Below are 23,362 nucleotides of genomic sequence, written 5' to 3' on the forward strand. Positions count from 1 at the left end.
TCGAAGATTATTTATGTATTTTATGGTTCTCAATTGATGAAAATCTCATATGTGCAAATAAATAAAGATTATTCTTAATTGTTTTACAGAAAGACTTAAGATTTTTCTCTTAATACAGATTTATAGATACTCATTTTAATCACTATATTTTATACCATGTAACATAAAACTGTTGTGTTGAGTGACATATTGTTTGTGGCTTTAGAGGTTTTTAATGTCCTTGAACATCCTAAAGTCCTTATTTGAAGAAGTATCAGACAGGTCAGAAGATGCAAACGTCAGGCTCCGAGTACATCCTGTAACTGTCCCTTACTGTCCTCTTGTAGGAGGAGAGACTTCAGCATGCAAACCTTCATCCGTTCGGCTTGCACCGTCGTTTTCATTCCATGCTGCTGGCCTTCAGATGGCTGGACAGATGCCCCATTCACATCAGTACAGTGACCGTCGCCAGCCAAACATAAGTGACCAACAGGTTTCTGCCTTATCTTATTCTGACCAGATTCAGCAACCTCTAACTAACCAGGTAAGTTCATGGTGTGTCAGAAACGATGTGTTGGAATGGCAGTTTATTCCTTAAAATGGCAAATAGGCAAAATGCTCTAATGGTTTTCAGTTTTACATGTCAAATGGAATTCTGGATTGACAAAATATGATAAGTTTGTATTAAAGAGGTTTTTTTTTCCTCTTTTTTTAAAATCTATTTCACTCAAACACACTAAATGTAATCACATTATCTTATTCTATGACAGGAGGGGAAAAGGTTTTTCTAAAGAATATTAAAACTAAAAGCTTATTTTTATCCAGTGGTGGTTAAGTAGAAAAATGTAAATTATAGAACAAATTGGAGCTCGTTATAGCAAACTTATGTGGCCGATTTTATGCTTTTATAAAGTACTTTAGTATGTATACATTTATAAAAATAAGTACAAAACTCCTTAAAACAAAAAAAAAAGTAATGCAACTTAACCATGCTGTTTAATATTTAGACAGAGATTCCAGCACTTTTCCATAAAATAGTGTAAAGAGAGTAAATGCTGGAATCTTTTGATATACATACATATATATATGTGTGTGTGTGTGTGTATTTTTCATGTCTACCTGAGTTATCTACACTCATCATGTTGATTTTGCTTTGGGGGAGAATTTTTTACTAGCTATAGTGTGGCAGTTTCTTTCCCCACTGGGATTGAGTCTGTGATGAGTGCTGAAAATGGCTGTTTTTCTGTGTACTTGGGAATTTGGTTTACCACTGTTTTGTTTAGGTCTTTTAAATATATCAAGTGAGGATCAAAAACTTGGAAAATTTCAAACTATTTCTTTTACTGGATTATTTGCAAGAAATGTGTTTAGCCTGCAGTTAATGTCATTATTAGGGAGCATCCTTGTATGTATTACAATGACTTTGCCACTAGTTGAGCTTTATATTTATGAAATGTGTATAGCATGTGAGTAACGTTCAGTTAAGCAGTAAGATGAATTATGGCAAGACTTAAGAATTTTCTTTATTCAGTAAATTGAGAAGTTGGATGTTTGAGAATTGGAGCAGTTGGTCAGAATGTTCAGGTGTGGAAAGTATTTAATTGTGTTCCAGAAGAAAATTCTCTGGACATCCAAGAAGGCAGTAATAGCACAATGATTCATTTGCATTGTACTTTTAAGAAACAAAGTATATTAGGATTCATTTTCCTCTTGTTCAAAAGCAGCCTATCAGGAAGGATGCCTGTTTTCATCTGTTTCACAGCTAATGGGACTGACTTCCTCAAGTGTGCAAGCAGTAGATTCTAGAGTCCAACCCAGGCGTCTTTCTTAGATACAGTGCTCTTTGAGTTCTAACACCCAGCATCTGCGGAGGGCTAGGACAAATTCCAGTCCTTTAAAGTTATTTTTATGGTTATTATAGTAGGTAATTTAGCAACATACCTAATTTTAGATACAAAGAATATCTTGTGGATTATTTTTAAATGAGATAATTCATTTAGTATTTTCATTTTAATCTGTAAAATACTTATAAAGATTTATATGCTATAAAAGACTGTCTTTTAAGTATAATATTCATATTCAATGTGTATAATATTATAAAATCATATTCAGCCAAATATTTCTAAACCCCATAAGTTCCTGAATCTAATAAGGCAGTCAGATAGAAGAGAATTTTCCTATAACTGAAGTAAGTCTAAACCACTAAAACTGGGTGCTGCTTTGGCCTGGTCTACAAGTCATAAAACATGAGGTCAAGGTTTTGTTGTGTGAGCTGGTTGTATGACTTGAGTCAGGTCACATGGACCCTTCTGTCTGTTCCTTGAATGTAAGATTGGGACCTTAAACTAGAAGCACCACCCCCTTCTAGCTCTAAAATTCTATAATTTCGTTATTTGATTCTATTGTTTCTAGTTAATTATCCTATCAGTGTCTTTTAAATAAGATTTATTGAACAAGTAAATTGAAATAAGCTAACTTTAACATTTTATTTTTGGTAGTTAATGTTTCCTACAAGTTTAAACACAGTTTTGTTCAAAAGATAAATTTAGGAAACAAGAAATATAATAAAGGCAAGAGTGGAAAAGTATGATTGGTGTTTGGAATGCTGAGTCTTTGGGCTGTTGGAGTTTTCACAGTACCTTTCAGTTCTTAAGCTAAACCAGTACTCTGTGAGTTAAGTATGCTGTTCAACTTTATTAATAGCTTTCAAAATAGCAGGAAGGTAGAATATAGTGTTTCTAATTCTGCATTATATATGAAAATATGAGATAAATATAAACAAAATGGATGGAAGAAACATTAAACTAAAAATCAATTTTTAAGTTCTGGAGCTTATACTATGGAATCTTTTCAGGAAAACAATTGTTTTAGCTCTTAATTCTGTGATCTAAGCACGAGATAGAAACTACGTTTCTTTTGCTTTGTGGTCTGTACCTTCACACAGAAAGGTCAAGAGATGTGAGTGTCGGGGTGTGTGGCTTTCTCTGGGCCGCACAGCCAGATAGCTGAGGCAGCAGGAGGTATCTCATCAACTTTTCTTTCCGAGTGAGAACTGGGGGCTGGGACTGAGGGTAGCCACCTTCAGTTTGGTGAGCGTTTGTGTCTGAACACCAGGGGCTTGCTTTCAGCTGTGGAGGGGAGAAGGGAGCTTGCTACTTATGGACACTCTCCTGGCTTTGTGACCAAGAAGCAGGAAGTGGAGAAAGCGTCCGTCCATATGGGGCTCCTCGAGGCTTGTACGGATTTGTAACTGAGTGTTTAGAAAAGTTATTTTCTAGTTCTGGGTTTGTGCTTATTGGCATCACAGTACTGGACAAAGAAAATTTGGTTACCTAACATGAAATTACAATGAAGGTTAGTGAAGGGAATGTTACTTAGTTTGTAGAAGTTAATTTGTTCTTTGCATATATTTTGAGCACCTGTTCTGTATAAGGCACTATTGGAAGTGAAATACAGTCTGCTCCGATTGCTGATTTCTTTTTGTAAACAGATGCATATCTGGTTTATATATACAAATGCCCCTGAAATAGTAACTTCTACTGCCAGGGGTATCTAAGAAAAGTAAGGAATTTAGAATTAGCTAATTGATTTGGCCTTTCAGGCAGTGGCTGGCCAGTTGTGGAAGAGGTTAGGAATATTTTGTGAAGCGCCAAGCACATAGCATACATTCATGTTGGATGCAGAAAAACATTATGCCTCAGTCAAAATTATATTCATATCCAATTTTATGTTGTGTACTGTACATTTAAGATTGCTTTTTTGATTGGGTGATCTTGGTGTTTTGAGTGAGCACACTTAGTCCTGGAAAGATGTCGTCAGTGGGTTTTGTTTTTTTAGATGTTTGAAATACTAGTGGAATTGTAAATGGGTAAGTTAAAAACTTAAACACATTCATGGTTTTGTGCATAACTAATTTTAATAAATGCATATGCCTATTTTGTTGGTATTTATTATACATGACTCATTTTGCCCAATAAATAGCCTAAAAATGATTCAACTAAGAGGGTAGAATAGAGGCCTAAAATTAATGAGGGAGCTCCTGGCATAGTGTTGTGGTTCAGAGCACAGGATTAGGTGTGAGAGTGCCTCAGTTCTTCTCATCTCACCTGCATTCTTCCCTGGCTCTAGGACTTTGTCAAGTAATTTTGCACCAGAGACTCTAGTTTCTCATTTGTAAAATGGTTTTGTGAAACCTCACAGTGAGGCTGTGCTCCAGTAGTCCGAGCAGGTTCTTGCTGAGTAAATTATCTTCATGAAAATAATGTCAGGGTCTTAAAAAATAAAAAGGAAATATGTTAAGGGAAATCTCTTATTGCCTTAAATGCTTATAGCATTCATCCGCATAAAAATAATTGGCATGCTTATTACTGACACTGCCTGTTCGTTAAATTAAGTCTTCAAGGAATAGTGTAAGAGTAAAATATTCTGTGACTTTAGCTGTACCTACTATTTATATTAAGAAAAATAAAACTATGTTAGAAAATTAATCATATTTACTTATTCTTACTATCTTTTCAGGACAGATGGTTGTAATCACTGGAGGTTTTTTTTCCTCCTTAAACCTTATTTGAAACTTTAAGAAGGAGAGGATCTTGAGAAGAGATAATATTAACTTGACAGTAACTCCATGAATTTACCATCTGGATGACAGCTTTTAGAGTTTGAGTATAGGTGCAGAGGGAACCAGTGTTCCTGTTGGTTAAAGAGAAAGTACACCTAGGTGACTGCTGTGATAACTATCTTTCATAACACAGGGATGGTGATTTTTTTTCTGTTCTGTCCACTACCACCTTACAACCCTCCTCTTTTTTTTTTTTAAACTTGATTAGTTATCCCAAGACTCCTGACACTTCTGTGAGACTTTGCTTGGTATGATGTGGTACTGTCTCTCTGCCCCTCAAATAGACCCAAGTGCCCTTCGAGAGGGGCTGCGTTAGCGGCTTCTGATTCTAGATTTGACTGGCATAAATGTAAGAGCTAGAGAGGACTCCCAAAATGACTAGTGGTGGTGACTAGAAGTATCTTGATGTAATTAATTGGCTTTGAGGATCTATTGATTGCAAAAAGTCCAGTTGGGAATCCCTTCCGTAATGACCCACACTGGAAGAGGTGGGCAAAAACAACAGGGCTAGGACGTGCTAGTTGCCACATTTCTGGGTGTTTGTATAGAGGACCTTCATGCACCTGCTCTGTCTTCTGTCTAGCAGGTAATCCACAGCTGAGCCCTGACGGCCTATTGGATGATGGAAGAGACGTGGTTTAGGATTGGGGTTGGGAGGAGTAAATGGAGTTTGGTTGAAATGAGATTTTTGAAAGAAAAGTTCATGAGCTTTAAGGTGTCCTGTGGAACTTGTTTGTGGTCAGCTCCTATTGTAATTGTAAGTAAGGGTATTGATTGGTATTACAGATCCATTTGCTTATTCAAATATTTATTAAACACCTACTATGTGCCAGGCACTGTTTGAGTCAAAGAAAGTACAACATTGAACAAAATAATTCCTGCCCTTATGGAGTTTTCCTTGTAGTGGAAAGAGAAAGAGAAAAAGCTAAAACCAGTAAGTACGTAAGTGTATATAGTCTGTCAGGTGGTGCTGAGTGCTGTGAGAGTTAACAGCGCAGGGAGCCCGGAGGGCATATAGCGTTCCGTTGTGTTGAAGAAATGAGAGCAGATTTCAGCCTTGCTTACAGGGCAGAGCTTGTCAGAGGGCAGTCGGGGGCTGTTGGGAGCTGTACTTCTGCAGCACCAAGCTCCATTCCTGCTTCACGGCCAGCTTGTTTTATGATGCCAACTGGGTTTTGAAGTCCTGTCTTAGGAAGCTCAAGTTGGGTTTGTCTTTGACTGTCATGAACCAGGGCAGGCTTTAGGAATAATTCAGAAGAAATTTTTCATTAGGCTAGTTGTATGGTGGAGAAGACCTTTTTTGGGCAGCACGTGCGAGTCTCCTGGACCCAGGGGTGTGTCTGTAATCCCACTGTTTAATTTGGGGAACAGAACTGAAGCCTTGGGCAGCTGGACATATTATCTGCTAATTTCATTGATTCATTCCAGTGGTTGCCTTCAGTGGAATTGGTTGAAAGAGATAACAGAGATGTATAATATTCTAATGAGATGCCTTTTTAAAAATATACACAGGTTACAGAAGAGGGAATTTATACCAGTACAGTATAGTTAAAGTGCTAGTCTTTTCTGTCTATTTAAGGTGATGCCTGATATTGTCATGTTACAGAGGCGGATGCCCCAAACCTTCCGTGATCCAGCAACTGCTCCGCTGAGAAAACTCTCTGTTGACTTGATCAAAACATATAAACATATTAATGAGGTAAGATTATTGATTTATTATAACAGCTTCTCTCTTGCAATAGAGTGGGGGGAAAGTTATTTTATGACCTATTTAAACATACTAAACTTTTTTATAACCCCAGTGATTGTGATAGTGATGATTATTGTGAAGAGTGGTAAGTTAATGATTTATAGGTGATATAATTATGTAAAAGAACGAAGATAGACTTAACAAGGACTGCAGAAAAATTAAGGTAATTGTGGATAATGTCCCTCTTTTTTCACAATTGTACTTAATAAATGCTGAGTTACCATTTTTGTAATAACTTCTTCAAAACAAGAAAGGGGAAAGTGAGGGCACAACGACACTGTAAACATATGTTTATGTTACAGTTTGCTTAAATTTTTATATATCGGCTTCTGCCGTGGATGTCAGGAAGCTCTGAGAGATATTTAATAACCAGTTAACAGGCATTTGGCCTAGTTTATTGTATCTATATTTCTGTGGTTTTAAATTGTCTTTTTAAATTTTATGTGTGTTCTTTTACTTGTAAGATACCTGAAAACCTCTTTGGGTCGAAGTAGGTAGGATAAAAAATGGGCAGCATTTTGAATTGCTCATGTTCCTTGCTCATGAGCTTGACTCTTTGCCACCAAAAATTATTTTTCTAGTATCTTCGCCTTTTGGCTCGGTTGCCATTTGCTGTTTAGCCTCAGCACTAGTGCCCTAATTCATTGTGCAGTGAGCGTTTGTGGGGAAGGGCGAGCGAGCCTGTGCTGCTTCCTCTTTCCCTTTTAGTCCTGCGTCTTTTCACAAAAGGCTGACCCTCACCAGCTTTACAGCCATTCATCTAAAAAGATGTTCTTACGTATGTATAGATTTTACAGCACTTTGATGCTGTTTAATGCCAGTGGTATTTATTAATGTGTCAAGATAAAATTAGAATGAACACAATGAGGAACATTTCTGAGTTGAGTTTTGTACATAAACAATGTGTTATAAAAGATGTGCCAACCTAACTTTTGATTATCTGAAAATATCTGATAAATTTTAAGTATTAGCTGTTGATAACAGTAACTTTGTGAAGCTTGTTTTTAACTGTATTGTTACCTTGTAAACTAGGGTTTTTCTAATGTTATTCTGTGAAACCTAATTTGTAATTTCCTCAAAGTTAGTTACCAATTACTTGGACTATTGCCTAGTTCACCTATTATTTTTTACTGGTCTTAGAAACTATTTTGTAAGAGAAATAGATACAAAGAAAATAACTCATCTGTGATCAACCATAAGCTTTATGGCCTTTAGTGTTAGGGGGAGGGAGTGGCTGTTTTTCATTAATTGGTATATTATTACAGGCTTAAAAGTTGAGCATGTCTCAGAGGACCTTTTATATTAGTAAAACATCAGTTTATATACATTTAAACTTTCATTTGTAAAATCTTTTGCCTTATGATCAAATATAAAATTGAGATTGACTGGAAATGGTCATGAAGGAACTTGAACATGTGGAAGATGGAAATGTTCTTTATTTTGTTTGACATTTGTTGATTGTATCAACATATGCATAGTTTTCAAAATTTATCATATTACACTCTTAAAATCTATGCCACCTCACTGTATATAAATTTTACTTAGTTTAAAAAGTAAATGTAAATAGGTCCTGTTATTCTTTTGGAATGGGATACTTGGGGCCAGTTACTTAACATCTTCTATTTATAAAATTTTTATAGAGTATAATTTTAATCCTCACCTGAGGATATGTTTTTATTGATTTCAGAGAGAGAGGAGGGGAGAGGGGAAGAGAGAGAAACATCAATGTGAGAGGGAAATATCGATCGGTTGCCTCCCCTATGTGCCCTGACCAAGGGATCGAACCCGCAACCTGAGTATGTGCCCTGAATGGAATTGAACCTGCAACCCTTTGGTGCACGAGACGATGCTCCAACTGAGCCATACCAGCCAGGGCTAAACACTATAATTTTTTTTTTTAATTGTCACCTGAGGATATTTTTTCCATTGCTTTTCAGAGAGAGTGGAAGGGAGAGAGAGATGAAAACATCAATGTGAGAAAGACACATCTATTGGTAGCCTCCTGCACTAGCCCCCGAGGTGCCAGGGATTGAGCCTGCAACCGAGATACACACCCTTGGCTGGAATTGAACCCTGGACCCTTCAGTTTGAGGGCCGGACACTTGATAACCACTGAGCCATACTGGCTAGAGCTAAACAGTATAATTTTAAAGTGAATTTTATTGTAGGCAATTTTCATTGGTTATATTCTATAATTAAAGTAGCAACTATAGAACATTTTTTATTTTTTGTAGAGAATAAAGATTCATTTTTTATTTTATTTTTTTGTATATATAAAGAATAAAAATTCATTAATTTCCTACTGATAGCAGATTTGCCTCTTGATATATGTTCCCTTAATCCCCAATAATGTTTTAAGTTATACACTTAACACTGTATGTTCTCATTTCAGGTTTACTATGCAAAAAAGAAGCGAAGGCACCAACAGGGCCAGGGAGACGATTCTAGTCATAAGAAAGAGCGGAAGGTTTACAATGATGGTTATGATGATGACAACTATGACTATATTGTAAAAAACGGAGAAAAGTGGATGGACCGTTACGAAATTGATTCCTTGATAGGCAAAGGTTCCTTTGGACAGGTAATTGAATGGAAAGTGCTGGATTTCATAAATTAGAACTTCTTTGTAAATGATGTTGTTACACTCTTTCCTCAGGAGTATACTTTTCAATATTTGTAAATAGATCCAGACAGTGGGTATATGTTTGGATTATCATAGTTCTCTAAAGATAGTGAAACTGTATCAGCTATAAAAGCCCCATCAGACCTTTTTTTCTTTACTTACTTTCTATGGCTACCAAGTCCTCATGTTACTAAGAGGTTGTTTTAATCACGAATATAGTACTGCCCCTTTCATATGTGTTTTGTGTAGTCTGTGGATGATTTTTCCTCATGAATGCTAGAGATAATTACCTTCCTGTCTGTTAGTCTTCTTCAAAGAGAAAAGAATTACTATTTTCAGCTGTCACTGCAGGTGCCCTCTCACTTTTTGGAGGCTTGGAAAGCCAGGGGCTGTGCCCTGGGTTTTTCTCTCACTTCATCTTCTAACTCTTGTCAGGCTCCTAAATGGGCAGATGGTCTTCAGGATTTTCCTCTTCCAGTCCTCACAACATCAATGTTGCTAATAGTGTGATGGGGTAATTTTAATGCTTTAAAAGAATCATTTGGGTATCTTCTACTGAGAACAACGAGGAATTCGGAATCCAAGGGACCTGCTTTTTTCTCTTCATTCCTGGCCTCTTCCTTTACTCACAGCTCTCCCTTCCTCACCTGCCCTCCTAGCCCCAGTACAAAGCACAAAACCCTAAATATAGGAGTCTTCTTTCATCAGCTGTGCCCAGATCATGAGCTAGCCAATCGTCTTCCTTGCGCTTTTAAAAAGCTATTTCTCTGACTGTGGCTCCCCCACCTCTTTGCACTTGGAAATTCTATCTCCCTGAGTCACAGAGCTCTGTTTTGTTTGAGGTGTGATTTACTATTAATCCCAGAATCCTTTGTTTTGCAACCTTTGTGCAGTGGGTCAGTCATTAACCTGCAGTCCAATTACTTCTGACTTTTTAATGATGAGGGTAGAAGGGGGTCTCAAAATGACCCTGAGCTACCTTAAAAATTTTTTTTGGTTCCTGGTTTTTTTGAACTATGGAACCTATATTCTTTTACTTACCTATTCCTGCCTTGAGAGAAATCAACACATGCCTCCTTTTAACCCATGTGGAACAAATTCATCATTAGTCAGTCTAATCATGTATAGGACAAAAAGTATACTTGTAAGCAGTTAGCAGCCACAGGTCTAGACCCAGAAAAGTCATCTTGTAAGGAGATACGGACAGAGTTGTTAGAAGACCTCTGGAACTCCACTGTGGCTTTGCCAGGCCCTGATGTTACATTTATAATATGTCTGCCCTTTTCCATGATTTAAAAGAATTTTAGTGATTGTACATAATTCAGGGACTTTTTCCTCAATTTGAATCTCTTTTTCTTCTGAGTTGGAGATTTTTCAGTGTGTGTGGAGTCCCTCTTTATGAAAATGTAACTTTTGTCAGAAGCAGCTTGTGTTTCTCAAAGCTTCTTAAGGAAAGGTGTTTCTGAGGCCCAGCTTTTAAGAAAGGTTGTGAACACCCTTGATACAAGGATTGCTGTCTACACCTTGAAAGTTACACCAACACTTAGGCAGTTGCTATCAACAGGATTTTCGGCCAAGAAACCTACTATCCAAACTTCATTTTCCCTAAATGCTTGGTCTCTGATCTCAGAGTGTTGTTTTCCTCTCTTTCATTTTAATTTTCTTACACTCTAATTCCTAATAAACCTGTGAAAATATAGGCTCCTTTGACATAAAATTTCATTTCACCAGGTCAGATTGATGCCTCTCTTCTATGCTGTGGTATGCTCAGGTTCAGGATCTGTCACTCACCAAATAATGTCCTCCATATCGACTTGGTCAGACTTTCTCTAAAGTCTCTGCCGCATCCTTGTTAAGTAAGGGGCTCCTTCTTCTTTAGCTGGTGTTTATCCTTGTTGTACATTGAGATTATGCTGGGGAGCTGGGCAGGGTGGGAGGACTGATGCTTAGGCTCCAAACCAGTTAAATCAGAATCTCTGTGACTGGATTCTGGGCATTGGTGTTTTTAAAAACTGCCTATTAAATGTGTAATTCAGGGTAAAAAACGATTGCTTTAGCATTTAGCTGGTTAACTATTTGCTAAGTCAGTAAATAGTTGGGCCTCTGTTAATGGCCTTTGTCCTGGAGACCAGTGGGACCTGGGCACTGAACTGAAACTCTTGGTGCAGTTACTATAGTCAGTGAAAACCACTTGGTCAGGTGTTTACATGAGTAGCCCCTGACTTAAAAAGACAGTAGATAGTATTTTTTAGAATTGGGTGGAACTAGAGAGATACCCCGTCTCCCATTCCAAGTTTGATTTCAGCTGAGCTGTTTATACTCGTCATTGACAATATATTTAACCTGACTGATGTAAATCTTGGCACCTACATTCCATTTTCTTCCTCTAATCCAGTGGTGCTCAACCTACAAATTGGAATCATTTGGAATTCTACCTGCATCTCCAGACTTTCTGAATGAGCTAAATAGTGTATCTAAAGTTATTACCTATTCAGATTATGTATAATATTATAAATACAGTTTGTTTAATCAGTTATAGTTATTTCTGATTGGTAGACATAGTTTCTTTTATCTATATTGATTTCTTAGTTTTTATGCCAGCCTCTTTGTTAGTATGAAACTCATTGTGCATGGTGATTTAGTCATGAATACCCCTTTCGTTAGCACTGATTTTCATTTTAAAACTATCAAAATCCTCTAATTACTACATTCATTGTATACAGGGGTGGGCAAAAGTCGGTTTACAGTTGTGAGTACACGAAACAGAGTTTATTCTTGTATTATTTATTAATTATTGTGCTATTTTCCTTAAGAACAACTGTAAACCCACTTTTGCCCACCCCTGTATTGTGGAACTTCCCCAGTAATTTGTATTTGGCTTTTTTAGCATAAACTAATTTTTCTTTTATATATCTATGTTTTTATCTATGAAAATCTAAATTTAAAATTAGAAAGTAATCTGCATTTTTCAGGTGACTTAGAACTTTTTAAATATTTTCCAATAATGGGATTTAAACAAGTTTTTTTTCCTCATTAAAAGAATAGTTGGAAGAATTGTCTTGCCTTATTATTTAGTCACAAAGATGAAAAACAAAGCACTTACTAAAATTCATAATTTACTTTTGAAGCTAGAAAATAGTTCATCCAGTTTTGTTCATTTTGTAGATATTTAGAAATATTATAAGGATGCAAAAGAAATTCAGTTGAAAAGATTGATTTAAAGTGATTGTAAGTAAATGGATGACATTGAATGGAAAGAAACAGGATCTCTTCTAAGTAGGAATGTCATAAAATGAGTTAGGTAAATGTACAATTAAGGTGAACTGTAAACTGCTGAATGAAATAAAGAATTATTCCTCTTCCCTCCCTTTCAGGTTGTAAAGGCGTACGACCGTGTGGAGCAAGAGTGGGTCGCCATTAAAATCATAAAGAACAAGAAGGCTTTTCTGAATCAGGCACAGATAGAAGTGCGGCTTCTTGAGCTCATGAACAAACATGACACTGAAATGAAATACTACATAGGTAAACAGACAGGCAGGCAAAGCACTGTGTCCTAATCCAGACCATACATTTGAGTTAATGGTTATTTTTGTATGAAAATAGGTTGATTTTATCTTAAAGTGATTGACTAAAAATGCAACTGTTTATTTCTGTTGGAGGGCCTGGATTTATGTGTTACCTGATCTGGTAGTAATATTCTAAGTTTTTGGGTCTGTGCATTCCAAGTGACATACAATTTAGAAACAAACGAGAATAGTGTCCTTTTTGGGGTGGTGGGGGGGTGGGGGGTGGGATTTAAAAGTGCCATTTGTTTGCTTTAATAGTGCACATTTATCCAGAGTCCTTTAACCAATTCTAATATAGATCAGAAATTAGAAATAAGCTAGTATGTACTTAATTGTTATAGAACCATTTTTGGAATGTCAGAATCAAGATCTCAGGCCCCTCGCCAAGGCTGTTTGTCAGTTTGGCAGCATTAGAAGATGTTGGGCTTATTACAACAGAAAAGAGATAGTAGCTACCATTTATTGAACTCCTACCATATCCTTTGTGCTTTTCTTCCGTCCTCTGTGAATATCATAGCAGTCCTATAAGGAAGGTGGTAGGATCTTTATGGCACAGATGGTCTGTATAAAGAGTAACCACACCCAACGTCCCAGGGCTCTGGAGATAGGATGTGAATCTACCTGTGCCTAACTCCAGAGTCTGCGTTTGTTATGGTGTTTCTTCTGAAAACAGAAAGAAACAGAAAAATTAGGAAAATAGTGAAGTGTAAGGCCGATTGGTATATGCAAAACATAATTATACATTCTTTAATACTATTCTTAATCTAAGATGGCAGTGATTGTGAGACACTAATATTTTATGTACCACCAAGAAACAATTGCTGCCAAGTATAAATATAAGACGCTATCAATTTTATGATAGAGACCTTAAAATCAATTAATTGTAGAAGTTCCTGTAGCTATGTATACATAGCAACTTATGTTCAGAAATACTGGCTTTATCTGATAAACATGAGGTTAAATTTTATTTAACAAGCTCCTTTTTAAGAAAACAAGGGAGGACATTATGGTATTATTGGTTCTTTAATCCCCCCAAAGTGGTAGAAACAAAAGAATGTATGTTTAAAGGTATATGGTTCAGATACTCAGATTAGGTTTCATTTATGAAACACCTTCACTCCCCATTGTACAATAAAAAGCTTATGCTATTATTTTTTCTTCCTTAGTTTCTTCTCTTTAGATATCTGATATAATCCATAGTAATAACATTAGCATTTAAAACCTTTTTTCGTCACACTTACTGAACATACGGTGTTCACTGTGATGATAACTTAGTATAAGGGGGAGCCCATTTCCATTCATGGGGCTTTAGAAGTATAAGAAGTATGTTCTAAGGATGCTTGACTAAATGATCTCTGGACATGCCTTCCCCCTTCTAACTCTTGGGTGTTGTATTTTGAATGTTTGCTTAAGTTGAAAGAAAATGTTAATACATTGTTGTAACATTTTACCTCTGCTTTATTTAAAGAAATCATGGTAGGCATATAGTAAGTACTCAGTAAATATTAGCTACTCAGTTCTTACAACGATGATCATTTTTGTTTTTGGTAACCTGATGAATGATCATTAATTGTGTAAGACATTACACATATTCTTTTGGATGAGTTTTTTAAGTTCTTTTAGGAGAATGAGTTTTTTAAGTTCTTTTAGCAGCAGTGCCTCAGGAAACTGAGGTTCTGTATTGGAAAATGACAAATAAAGAACTTTAGAATTAGACACAGACATACCAGTAGAGTTGATACCTTAAATTTAAGGTGTCTGAAAGTTCTATTGCTGTTTTATGATGTAAGTAATTTATTTATATTTGGAATTGATTGATCAATATAGCTCACTCAGATGAGTTTTTAGTCTTAAGTCTTTGAACTCTTAAAAAATCTCCTTTACCATCTAGCATAATTTCTTACTTGGATTATCTGGTACCTGCCATGGTCTAGTTAAAAGAAAATTCAGTTTAAGTCTAGAACAAAGTCTTGCTTACCTTCAGTCTATTCTCCCTAAAGTTTAGTTAAAAAGACTACACAAATATAGTTGTGTTTGAGCATTCTTTGACAATGTCTTTGGTGCTCAGCACATTGCAGATACTCAGTAAGTGAGTACTGAGTAGGGAGGTCAAGTGGAGCTGAGTGGATTGATCTTCCATTAGAAGCATTCTAATCACAGAGCTTCTTAGAGGGATTTTCATAATCACACTGGAATTCTGACATCAAATACCTTTTGCATTCCTTTTGAAGCTACTGCCTACCCATATTAAAACTCTTGCATGGATTATGTCTGTAGGTGTCTTACTGTCACATGGAGCAGTGTTTTTAGTTATAAACCTGTGAACTTCAGTGATTAAGAGCAGATGTTGTTATACATTTTTATGTAACTTTGAAGGATTCTTTTTATTTACAGAGTGTTGGTTTGTACTGTACACTCCTATAGAATCAGGTAGTATTTGTAGTGAGTTATTTATTCTAATTTTAGATTGTATCAAGAGTGATCTAAAAACAGTATCGTTACCAGGACAACTCAATATATCCCTATCCTCAGGGACCAGACATTGAATACTGTCATAGGTTGTTCCCGATAGGTCTGTAGAGAAGCTGCTTTTATGATTCTAAAAGATCAAAATCGGGTATCCTTGACAAATGGTGGTTCTGTGCCACTCCAGTTGAGTTACAGTAAGGTGCTCAGTTTGGTATATGTAAGAATTTTTAGAGTGAAGGGTAGCACTTCATTGAATGACCTCATTTGATGTGAAGTCAGTGTTAATACGTAAAGCACAGTCTTTGAAGTAATTTAGCGAACATTAAGCCTTTATAGAGGGTGACTCGTGGTAGCAAGTGATGAGTTCTCTGCTCTCTCCCTATTCATAAGCCTGCTTAAAATTTCTTTTTGTAATTGAACTTGATTTTGAAGTTTTCCCAAACCTTCGGTGTTGCACAAGATGTCCCATGTACCAGTTTGATTAACATAGTCAGATAGCTGTGATTATAAACTCTATACCTTCCAAAGCATGATTTTCAAACATTGGCTATATTTATTTAAAAAAAAAATCTGCATCTTCCTTTGACAGTTGTTACAGAAAATTACTAGTGAAATCTAAGGCTCAGCAAAGCAGATTGTGTATATATGTGAAAGTCTTCCCAGAAAGGGCTCCCCAGCACAGAATTGCCACAGACCGAAGATGCTGGGGGTGGAGCTTAGACAGACCGAGTTGTGAGGCAGGTGATCAGGAGGTAAAGGTGCTTTTTCTCACAAGTGAGGGCTATTACTGCGGTATTCTCAGGACTGTTCCTCAAGGTGCTGCTTATGTTCTTTGACCTGACTTATATTTTTTAAAAACAAGGCAGTTTCTTGGTACTTCTTACATTATATTGCTTATTGGCAGACACTGGACCTGTTTAATTCAGCAGAGAACAATTTAGCTATTCTTAACTGATTAAAGAATTTGCTGTTAGTGCAGAATGCTGATTTCCAAATTTTAACTTGATTTTCACTCTGCATTTGACATTGTAATGTAATAGATTGTCTGAGAGTTTATACATATGTTATTCTCATTTTATTGGTTTATGTATAATTTAAATTGAAACTCTTTTCTCTTTCAGTGCATTTGAAACGCCACTTTATGTTTCGAAACCATCTCTGTTTAGTTTTTGAAATGCTGTCCTACAACCTCTATGACTTATTGAGGAACACCAATTTTCGAGGTGTCTCTTTGAACCTAACACGAAAGTTTGCACAACAGATGTGCACAGCACTGCTTTTCCTTGCGACTCCAGAACTTAGTATCATTCACTGTGACCTAAAACCTGAGAATATCCTTCTTTGTAACCCCAAACGCAGTGCAATCAAGATCGTTGACTTTGGTAGTTCTTGTCAATTGGGACAGCGGGTAAGTACATTTCAGGAGCTGTGAATTAAATAGAATTAGGTAAAAATAGTGTCAGTAGATATGTGAAATGTTATTAATGTGTATACAGTGTGGAGGTAATTACAGGATGGTTATCTTTAAAATGTAGGATTGAATCATATTGTGTTGATGCCTGTTTTGTGGAAATACCTTTTAAAATGTGAGTAGTAATACTTTGAATTGGAAGGTATTTATTTTTCAGAGTGGATTTTTAAAAATTATATGTATGCTAAAATACTGAGAATAGGAGATGAGTGAATTAAATATTAGGTGATTTGTAACTGTATTTCTCAAATAGAGGTTTAAGTATAAATTTGGGGAAATTCTAGTACTAGAACATTGAATCATTACTATAAAATATTTCTCTAAAGATTGTATGGGTTCAGTTGATTGTGTGTCGTCCCATGCACACAGAAAGGTTGCTGATTCAATTCCCGGTTAATAGCACATGCCTGAGTTTCTGACTCAGTCTCTCCTGTAGGGGACGTGCAGGAGACAGCCAGTCAATGTTTCACTCTCTCATCCATGTTTTTCTCCCTCCCTCCCTCTCCTGTCTTTCTAAAATCAATTTTTAAAAGTATTTAAAAAAAAGATAGGTCAAGATAAATGTTTTTCCTCAAAACTGGATGGTTAAAAAAAAAATGCAGGTAAATTCGCATTGTATGTGGAAAATATGGTATAGAAATTACACAGTTGATAGACATACTTGGTTTGATAAATTAAAAAAAAATTTTCTTATATAAATTCTTGTCCAAACACTTGTCCAAATTGGTTTTCTTCAGATTGCTAAAAACAGACATGTCTGTAGCAAAAAATAGATTTAGGTTTAGCTGATTTAGGAAAGGAAATTTTTCCTACCTTTTTTTTTTTTTTTAGTAGCATGATTTCTAGCATTACTCAGAACAGCGTGTTTTAAGTGTGAAATAGAAATTGTAGGTGTTCTCTTCTTGAAAGGAGTTAGGATCAACATTTGATATTTTTCTCATTTTAAACACTGTTGAAATTGCGTTTCTTTAAAAAAAAAAAAAAAGGAAAAAACACAGCTAACATTTATGTATTAATATTTTATACTGGCTTTTTCATTTCCTCTTTCTTCAAATTAGTGAGATTTCCTGTCCTGTCCAACTATTTCCTGGGTTTTAAATATAACAGGTTAATCTTGAAGGTATGTAGCCAGCTAACAGAATTGTCCGACTTTTTGTCATTTTCTGCGAATTATCTTACGGCAGCAGTGCTATATAGATCACTGAAATAATTTTTTAAAGTTGGAGGCATAGCCCAGCCTGTTGAGTGTCAACCCATCAACCAAGAGTTCTCTGGTTTGATTCCTGGTCAGGGCATGTGCCTGGGTTTCAGGCTCCCTTCCCCTGCAGGAGGGGGTGGGGCGTGCAGGAGCCAGCTGATCGATGTTTCTATCTTTCCCTCTCCCTTCCTCTCTAAAAATCAATTAAAAAACATACTTAAAAAAAAATAGAAGGCATAGAAAGCAAAGTTTGCAGTTTCAGATGTCTCTGAAAATCAGGAGATGCTCATAGTTGTTCATGTGGGATAAAGTATGTATTGTGACTGGAAAATACGTGCCCATTTTGAGAGTTATTTAAATAGACTTGAAAATTTTTTCTCTGTTTTAACCAAACCATGTGTTCAGTCGTAATGTTGAGCACTACAATCTTTCTCCAGCCAACTGAGACAACTATCCCTTTAGCTTATTGAGTTTTAACCATGTGAATGTATGAGAATCACGTGGGAAGTCATTTCCAAAATACTCATGCAGTGGCTGTCCCCAAGATCTCTTGGCTCAGTGTCAGAAGGTGGCAGGGTAGGTGTGTTTCAGAAAATGTTCCTCGGGATTCTGGTGCACAGCCTTGTAGATGACCCAGTCACCACGTTAACCAAACTACATGGGAAGTGACAGACTAATTTGTGTCAGGTGGGAAATAAGATAATCTTAGTAGCAGGTAGTCTTTGAGGCCTAATGATGATGTTGGGTTATACAAACTGAAACATAATAGTTTTTCCCTGTCTCTTGATTTAGACTTTCTTTTCTGAGAAGGCCTTGAAGTTGGGTTGACTTGCTTATGGAGCATGAGATTACTCTTGGAGATTTGGCTGTAGTTTTAGGTGGGAGCCATAGAAACTGGTGAGAAAGCAACACCACATTGCTAGCAGCCTTGTTTGAGTGTCCACTTAGTGTAGTTAGGAGGAGGGTTTTATTTCTTTCTCTCTTTTCATAAAACTTTGCTTTGCTAATATTTCTAGATACAAATTTACAATGGCTAACTGAAGATGAATTGGTTTCTCAAGACATTTTCAGATTACTTCATTGAAAACAACCCATTTCAGTATTTTGTTTTCCAAGAAGTCTTAGATTGAGGTGGGAGGGACAGGTCAGAGAAGTGATTAACCAGAAACAACTCCCGATTGAATCTTTATATGGCAGTGTTTCTAGGATTTATCTGTGATACTAGTGTAGTACAGATGTCTGAATTTTCCATTACATTGTACCTAAGTTAACCTAAAGAAGGTTAACTTTATAAATACAATTCAGCTGTTAAATCTACCAAGTGCCAGCCACAGCAACAAAGAATAATTAATAGGGAAACAAATTATTCTTAATAATATTTTCTTGTAATAAGGCATAATTGTCTTAAGATGTATCTTGATTACTAATTAGAATTGGACTAAATGAAAAAGGACTTGAATTTTATATAGTTTGCATTTCACAGGCGGATTAGCTACCCTTTGGATAGTTTTTTGTGTGTTTTTAATATGTCTTCATTGATTTCAGAGAGAGGAAGGGAGAGGGAGAGAGAGATAGAAACATCAGTGATGAGAGAGTCATTGATCAGCTGCCTCCTGCACGCCCCCCACGGGGGATCGAGCCTGCAACCGGGACCTGTGCCCTGACCAGGAACTGAACCTCAATCTCCTGGATCCTAGGTTGATGCTCAACCGCTGAGCCATGCCCAGCCGGGCTTTGTAGTCTGTTTTAGAGATCAGGAAATGGAATCCTAATTTAGGAGTTAGCCAGTTATTTTTTTCTGTTAATATTAGATCAGTGTTCTTAATCCAATATTGACTACAATTAAACAAAACTTAGTTTGGAATTAATACTATTTTGAAATGTATTTCAGATATACCAGTATATTCAGAGTCGCTTTTACCGGTCTCCAGAGGTGCTACTGGGAATGCCTTATGACCTTGCTATTGACATGTGGTCCCTTGGGTGTATTTTGGTTGAAATGCACACTGGAGAACCTCTGTTCAGTGGAGCCAATGAGGTATGTGGTGGATTGCTTTGAAAATTCTCTTTCTGTTTTCATAATTTCTTTTTGTTTTCAGTGTATGACAGTGGAATCTGAAAGTTGTTTTTAGGAAAAGATGTCTATTTACCAGTGTAATCATTCAAATGTTAAGGTGGTTTTGAATTTATATTATCCATTTTTTCAGTTATTATATAATGGTGAGGTGAGAAGTGAGATCTTTTAATCTGCTAACAAAGGAGAACAATAAAGCAGATAAGAAAACGCTGAGTACAGATCTTAAATATTTTAAGTATAACAACGAGAGATGATAACAAAGGCATGAGGGCCACCCTGGGTGGCAACAGTGTAAACACGCTATAAATTTTGAGAGTATGATTTGGAATTACAGATGTGATGACCAGTAGGGTTGAGGAATATTCAGTCTGAATAATTTAGGGTACATTAATATTAGAGAATTTTAGAGCTATAGACTGTGTGTAATTCTCCTAGTCCACAGGTATTCTCTCTGTCTGTGTTCTTAGAAGATTTTTGAAGGTCTGAGGGCAGTACCTGGGAGGGCGGGGAGGGGCCAAGCTCCCTAGCAGTCAGAGGAATTGGGCTTTCATTGGCGTTCAAGCTATTCACTGGGGGTAGTAAAGGGTAAAGGGGTTCAAATATATAGTGACGGAAGGTGATTTGACTTTGGGTAGTGGGCACACAATGCAATATAAATATCATGTATAATAAAAATGTACACCTGTATAATCTTATTAGCCATTGTCACCCCAATAAATTTAATTTTAAAAATCTGCCTCCTTAAAAAAAGAACTGTTCACGTGTTTTTTATTTTTAAAGAAAACTTAACCATTGCAGCTCTTAATCAGTTCATTCATTTATAAACGAGAAAAGACCAACAAAATTTAATGACTTGTATTGGGTTATACAACTGTTAATAGTTAGAGCCACTATTTGGCAGTAACTGCGTGTTTGTTTTTGTTTTAATATAAATAATATTACTGTAAGTTAGTATCTTTTCATGGGCTTAAACGATATCAGAATCACCTGAAACTTTAGTGGCTTCCATCTCTCTCTTGTAAATGCAAAAGTCCTTTGAGTAGATCGGAAACCCCTTCCTTCCTCTGACTTCTGTCCTCTCTTTCCTACCTGTCTCATCCTTGTCTCCCCTCACTTTTTCTGAGCCAGCACACAGCCTTCTTTGGTTTCCTGGAAGCAGTAGCCACAGGCCCATACCAGGGCCTTTGCACTTGTTTTTCCCTGTGCCTGAAATGCTCTTTCTCCAGATAGCACTTGGCTTCTTCCTTCACTGCCTTTCGGTCTTTGCTCTCCTGTCACCATCTTGTAACACCTTTCATGACACCTTGTTTTAAGTTATACTGCCCTTTCTCCCTCCCCACCCCCTTTCACTTTCCCCATAGTTCATAGTTGTCATCTGACGTAATATATTCATGTGTTCTTTTATTGATCATCTCTTCCCCTGTAATACAAACTTTTTGGTAGAGAGTTTTGTCTGTTTTGTTTACTGCTATATTCTACTGAATATGGTTTTTAGCATATAGTAGACTGGGTATTTGAATGAATCTACACTTAAAAAGTAGTTTATTAAATCTACACTTTATTAAGCCCCTGGGATTTTTTTTCCCCCCGATGGTTGTTTAAGTAAAACCCTAAAAGCTTAAACATTTAAAACTCCTTCCAATCCTTTTTCTCCTTTGTATCCATGACCACCTGACATAACACAGGTTTATGTGTGTGTTTGTTTAATTGTCTGCCCTCCCCTCTGAAATGTTGGGCTTCAAGGATGGCAGGGACTTTTACCACTTTTGTTCATATTGTATACTCAATGCCTAGAGGAGTGCGTGGCACACAGGAGATGCTCAGTTTACTTATTTATAACTTATGAATGAGTGAATGAATTGATGAGCAGAAGTAAGATGTACTACTGTAGAAATTACAGGTTTTTTGTTTCTGTTTTTAATACAGGTAGATCAGATGAATAAAATAGTGGAAGTTCTGGGTATCCCACCTGCTCATATTCTTGACCAAGCACCAAAAGCAAGGAAGTTCTTTGAGAAGTTGCCAGATGGCACTTGGAACTTAAAGAAGACCAAAGATGGAAAACGGGTAAAATAGGGAAACATTTCTTGAGCCTTTGTTATTTCTCACTGGAGCTGTCTTTTTTTTTTTTAAACATATCTTTATTGATTTCAGAGAGAGGAAAGGAGAGGGAGAGGGAGAGAGACAGCAGCATCAATGATGAGAGAGTCATTGATCGAGCCCACAACCCGGGCATGTGCCCTGACTGGGAATCGAACCCCGATCGCCTGGATCCTAGGTCGATGCTCAACCGCTGAGCCACGCCCGGCCGGGCTGGAGCTGTGTTTTTATAGCTCAGTTTGTATTTACTTGAAATCAGTGTTAGAGTTAACAGTTTCTATAATTTAGGTATATAATTTCTTCAAAAGCTGGATATAGTTTGACCTGAAGTGTCTGTAGGGACCAGTGTTTGCTTAATGGTCAGAGTTCTGTCTAAGACTTCATTATGACAAATGTTTATCTGCCTTTGGAGACAGCTGATCAAATCACCATGCTTTGTTTCAGCAGTAGAATCAGTAAGTTTGACCTTTGTTTCTCACAACTTGGGTATATAGTGAATTCACAGTTAACAGTCCTGCAGCTGTGAACAGTAGCAGTCATAATTGCAGTAAATGGCTTTTTAAGTTCAGATGGAAGAAAAAGATTTTTGACTTAAGCGATATGTGACAAGAATATGAACCACCTAGATGGTTCTTGGATTGATTTTATATTCCTAGCTTGATGACATGGATAGCAGGAATTTCACATCTCTAAAATCTTTAAAAGTGAGGTTTTAAAACATTAGGTTTGTTTTAGTGATTTTCTTTTATTTGAGAACTTTTTTCAGATGCCTGAACTATTGTCAGTTTAATAGAGTGATGGCAGTTTTACATGTTGATTTACCTTTTTGCTTTATATATCTGAAAATAATCATGTATATTTGTAATCTAGCTTGTTTTGTTATAAAATGAATAAATAGGTGATTGATATACATAACAGACACCTTGTGATTGTAGTTTCACATTTTTAAAATTTAAGGTATTTTAGTTTTTATTTTGCCCTTGCATTTTAGTGATGCTGCCACCACATGTTATTTCCAGGGAACTGAAGATTATTGTTGTTTGCTTTAATTCACCTTCATATAGCTGTGGAGTCTTCATGTTTAATATCAAGTGATTTTCTTTAGAATATTTAAGAATATATATGTAATTGTATCTTTTACAACTGATTTGTAACATTGCATTCTGCCTTCTCTAAAGTCCCAGGCAATGCAATATCCGGCAGCTAAATTATACCTACTCCCCATAAGGAAGGGATGGAAAATTCCAAGCAGACATCCTGAGTCCTTTTGCCTTTGTTCACATAGCTTATCAGTCATGGCCCCTTTTCCCACTGAACCAAAAACCAGCCTGGGAATCCTTCTTAGCTTCACCAGCATTCAAGGTAGCTCCTACCAGTTGATTTTAATTAGCATGGAGGATATGAAACCTACTTCATGTTTTATCTCTCTGCAGTACAGGCTACTACTTCTTTCTCCATTTTGAAATTGTCTTTTTTCTTATGCTATTTTTGTTCTTTTTCTAAATAAA

At 36.5% G+C, this 23,362-nt stretch overlaps 1 protein-coding gene across 4 annotated transcripts in view; it reads left to right on the plus strand.

Moving 5' to 3' along the window:
• Positions 1–23,362, plus strand: part of DYRK1A (dual specificity tyrosine phosphorylation regulated kinase 1A) — a 124,725-nt gene that overhangs the window by 85,920 nt on the left and 15,443 nt on the right. For 3 of the 4 annotated variants that reach the window (XM_087818412.1, XM_087818410.1, XM_087818413.1), the window contains 7 exons: positions 327–523; positions 6,180–6,299; positions 8,743–8,931; positions 12,348–12,495; positions 16,130–16,416; positions 19,569–19,715; positions 21,681–21,821. In XM_087818412.1, coding sequence (XP_087674538.1) covers positions 404–523; positions 6,180–6,299; positions 8,743–8,931; positions 12,348–12,495; positions 16,130–16,416; positions 19,569–19,715; positions 21,681–21,821 — 1,152 coding nt within the window. In that variant the 5' untranslated portion in view covers positions 327–403. The remainder of the gene's footprint in view (positions 1–326; positions 524–6,179; positions 6,300–8,742; positions 8,932–12,347; positions 12,496–16,129; positions 16,417–19,568; positions 19,716–21,680; positions 21,822–23,362) is intronic. The other variant, XM_087818411.1, reaches the window with a different exon arrangement.

The sequence above is a fragment of the Miniopterus natalensis genome, chromosome 6 (genome assembly GCF_054644295.1).
Source record: "Miniopterus natalensis isolate mMinNat1 chromosome 6, mMinNat1.hap1, whole genome shotgun sequence".
NCBI lineage: Eukaryota > Metazoa > Chordata > Mammalia > Chiroptera > Miniopteridae > Miniopterus > Miniopterus natalensis.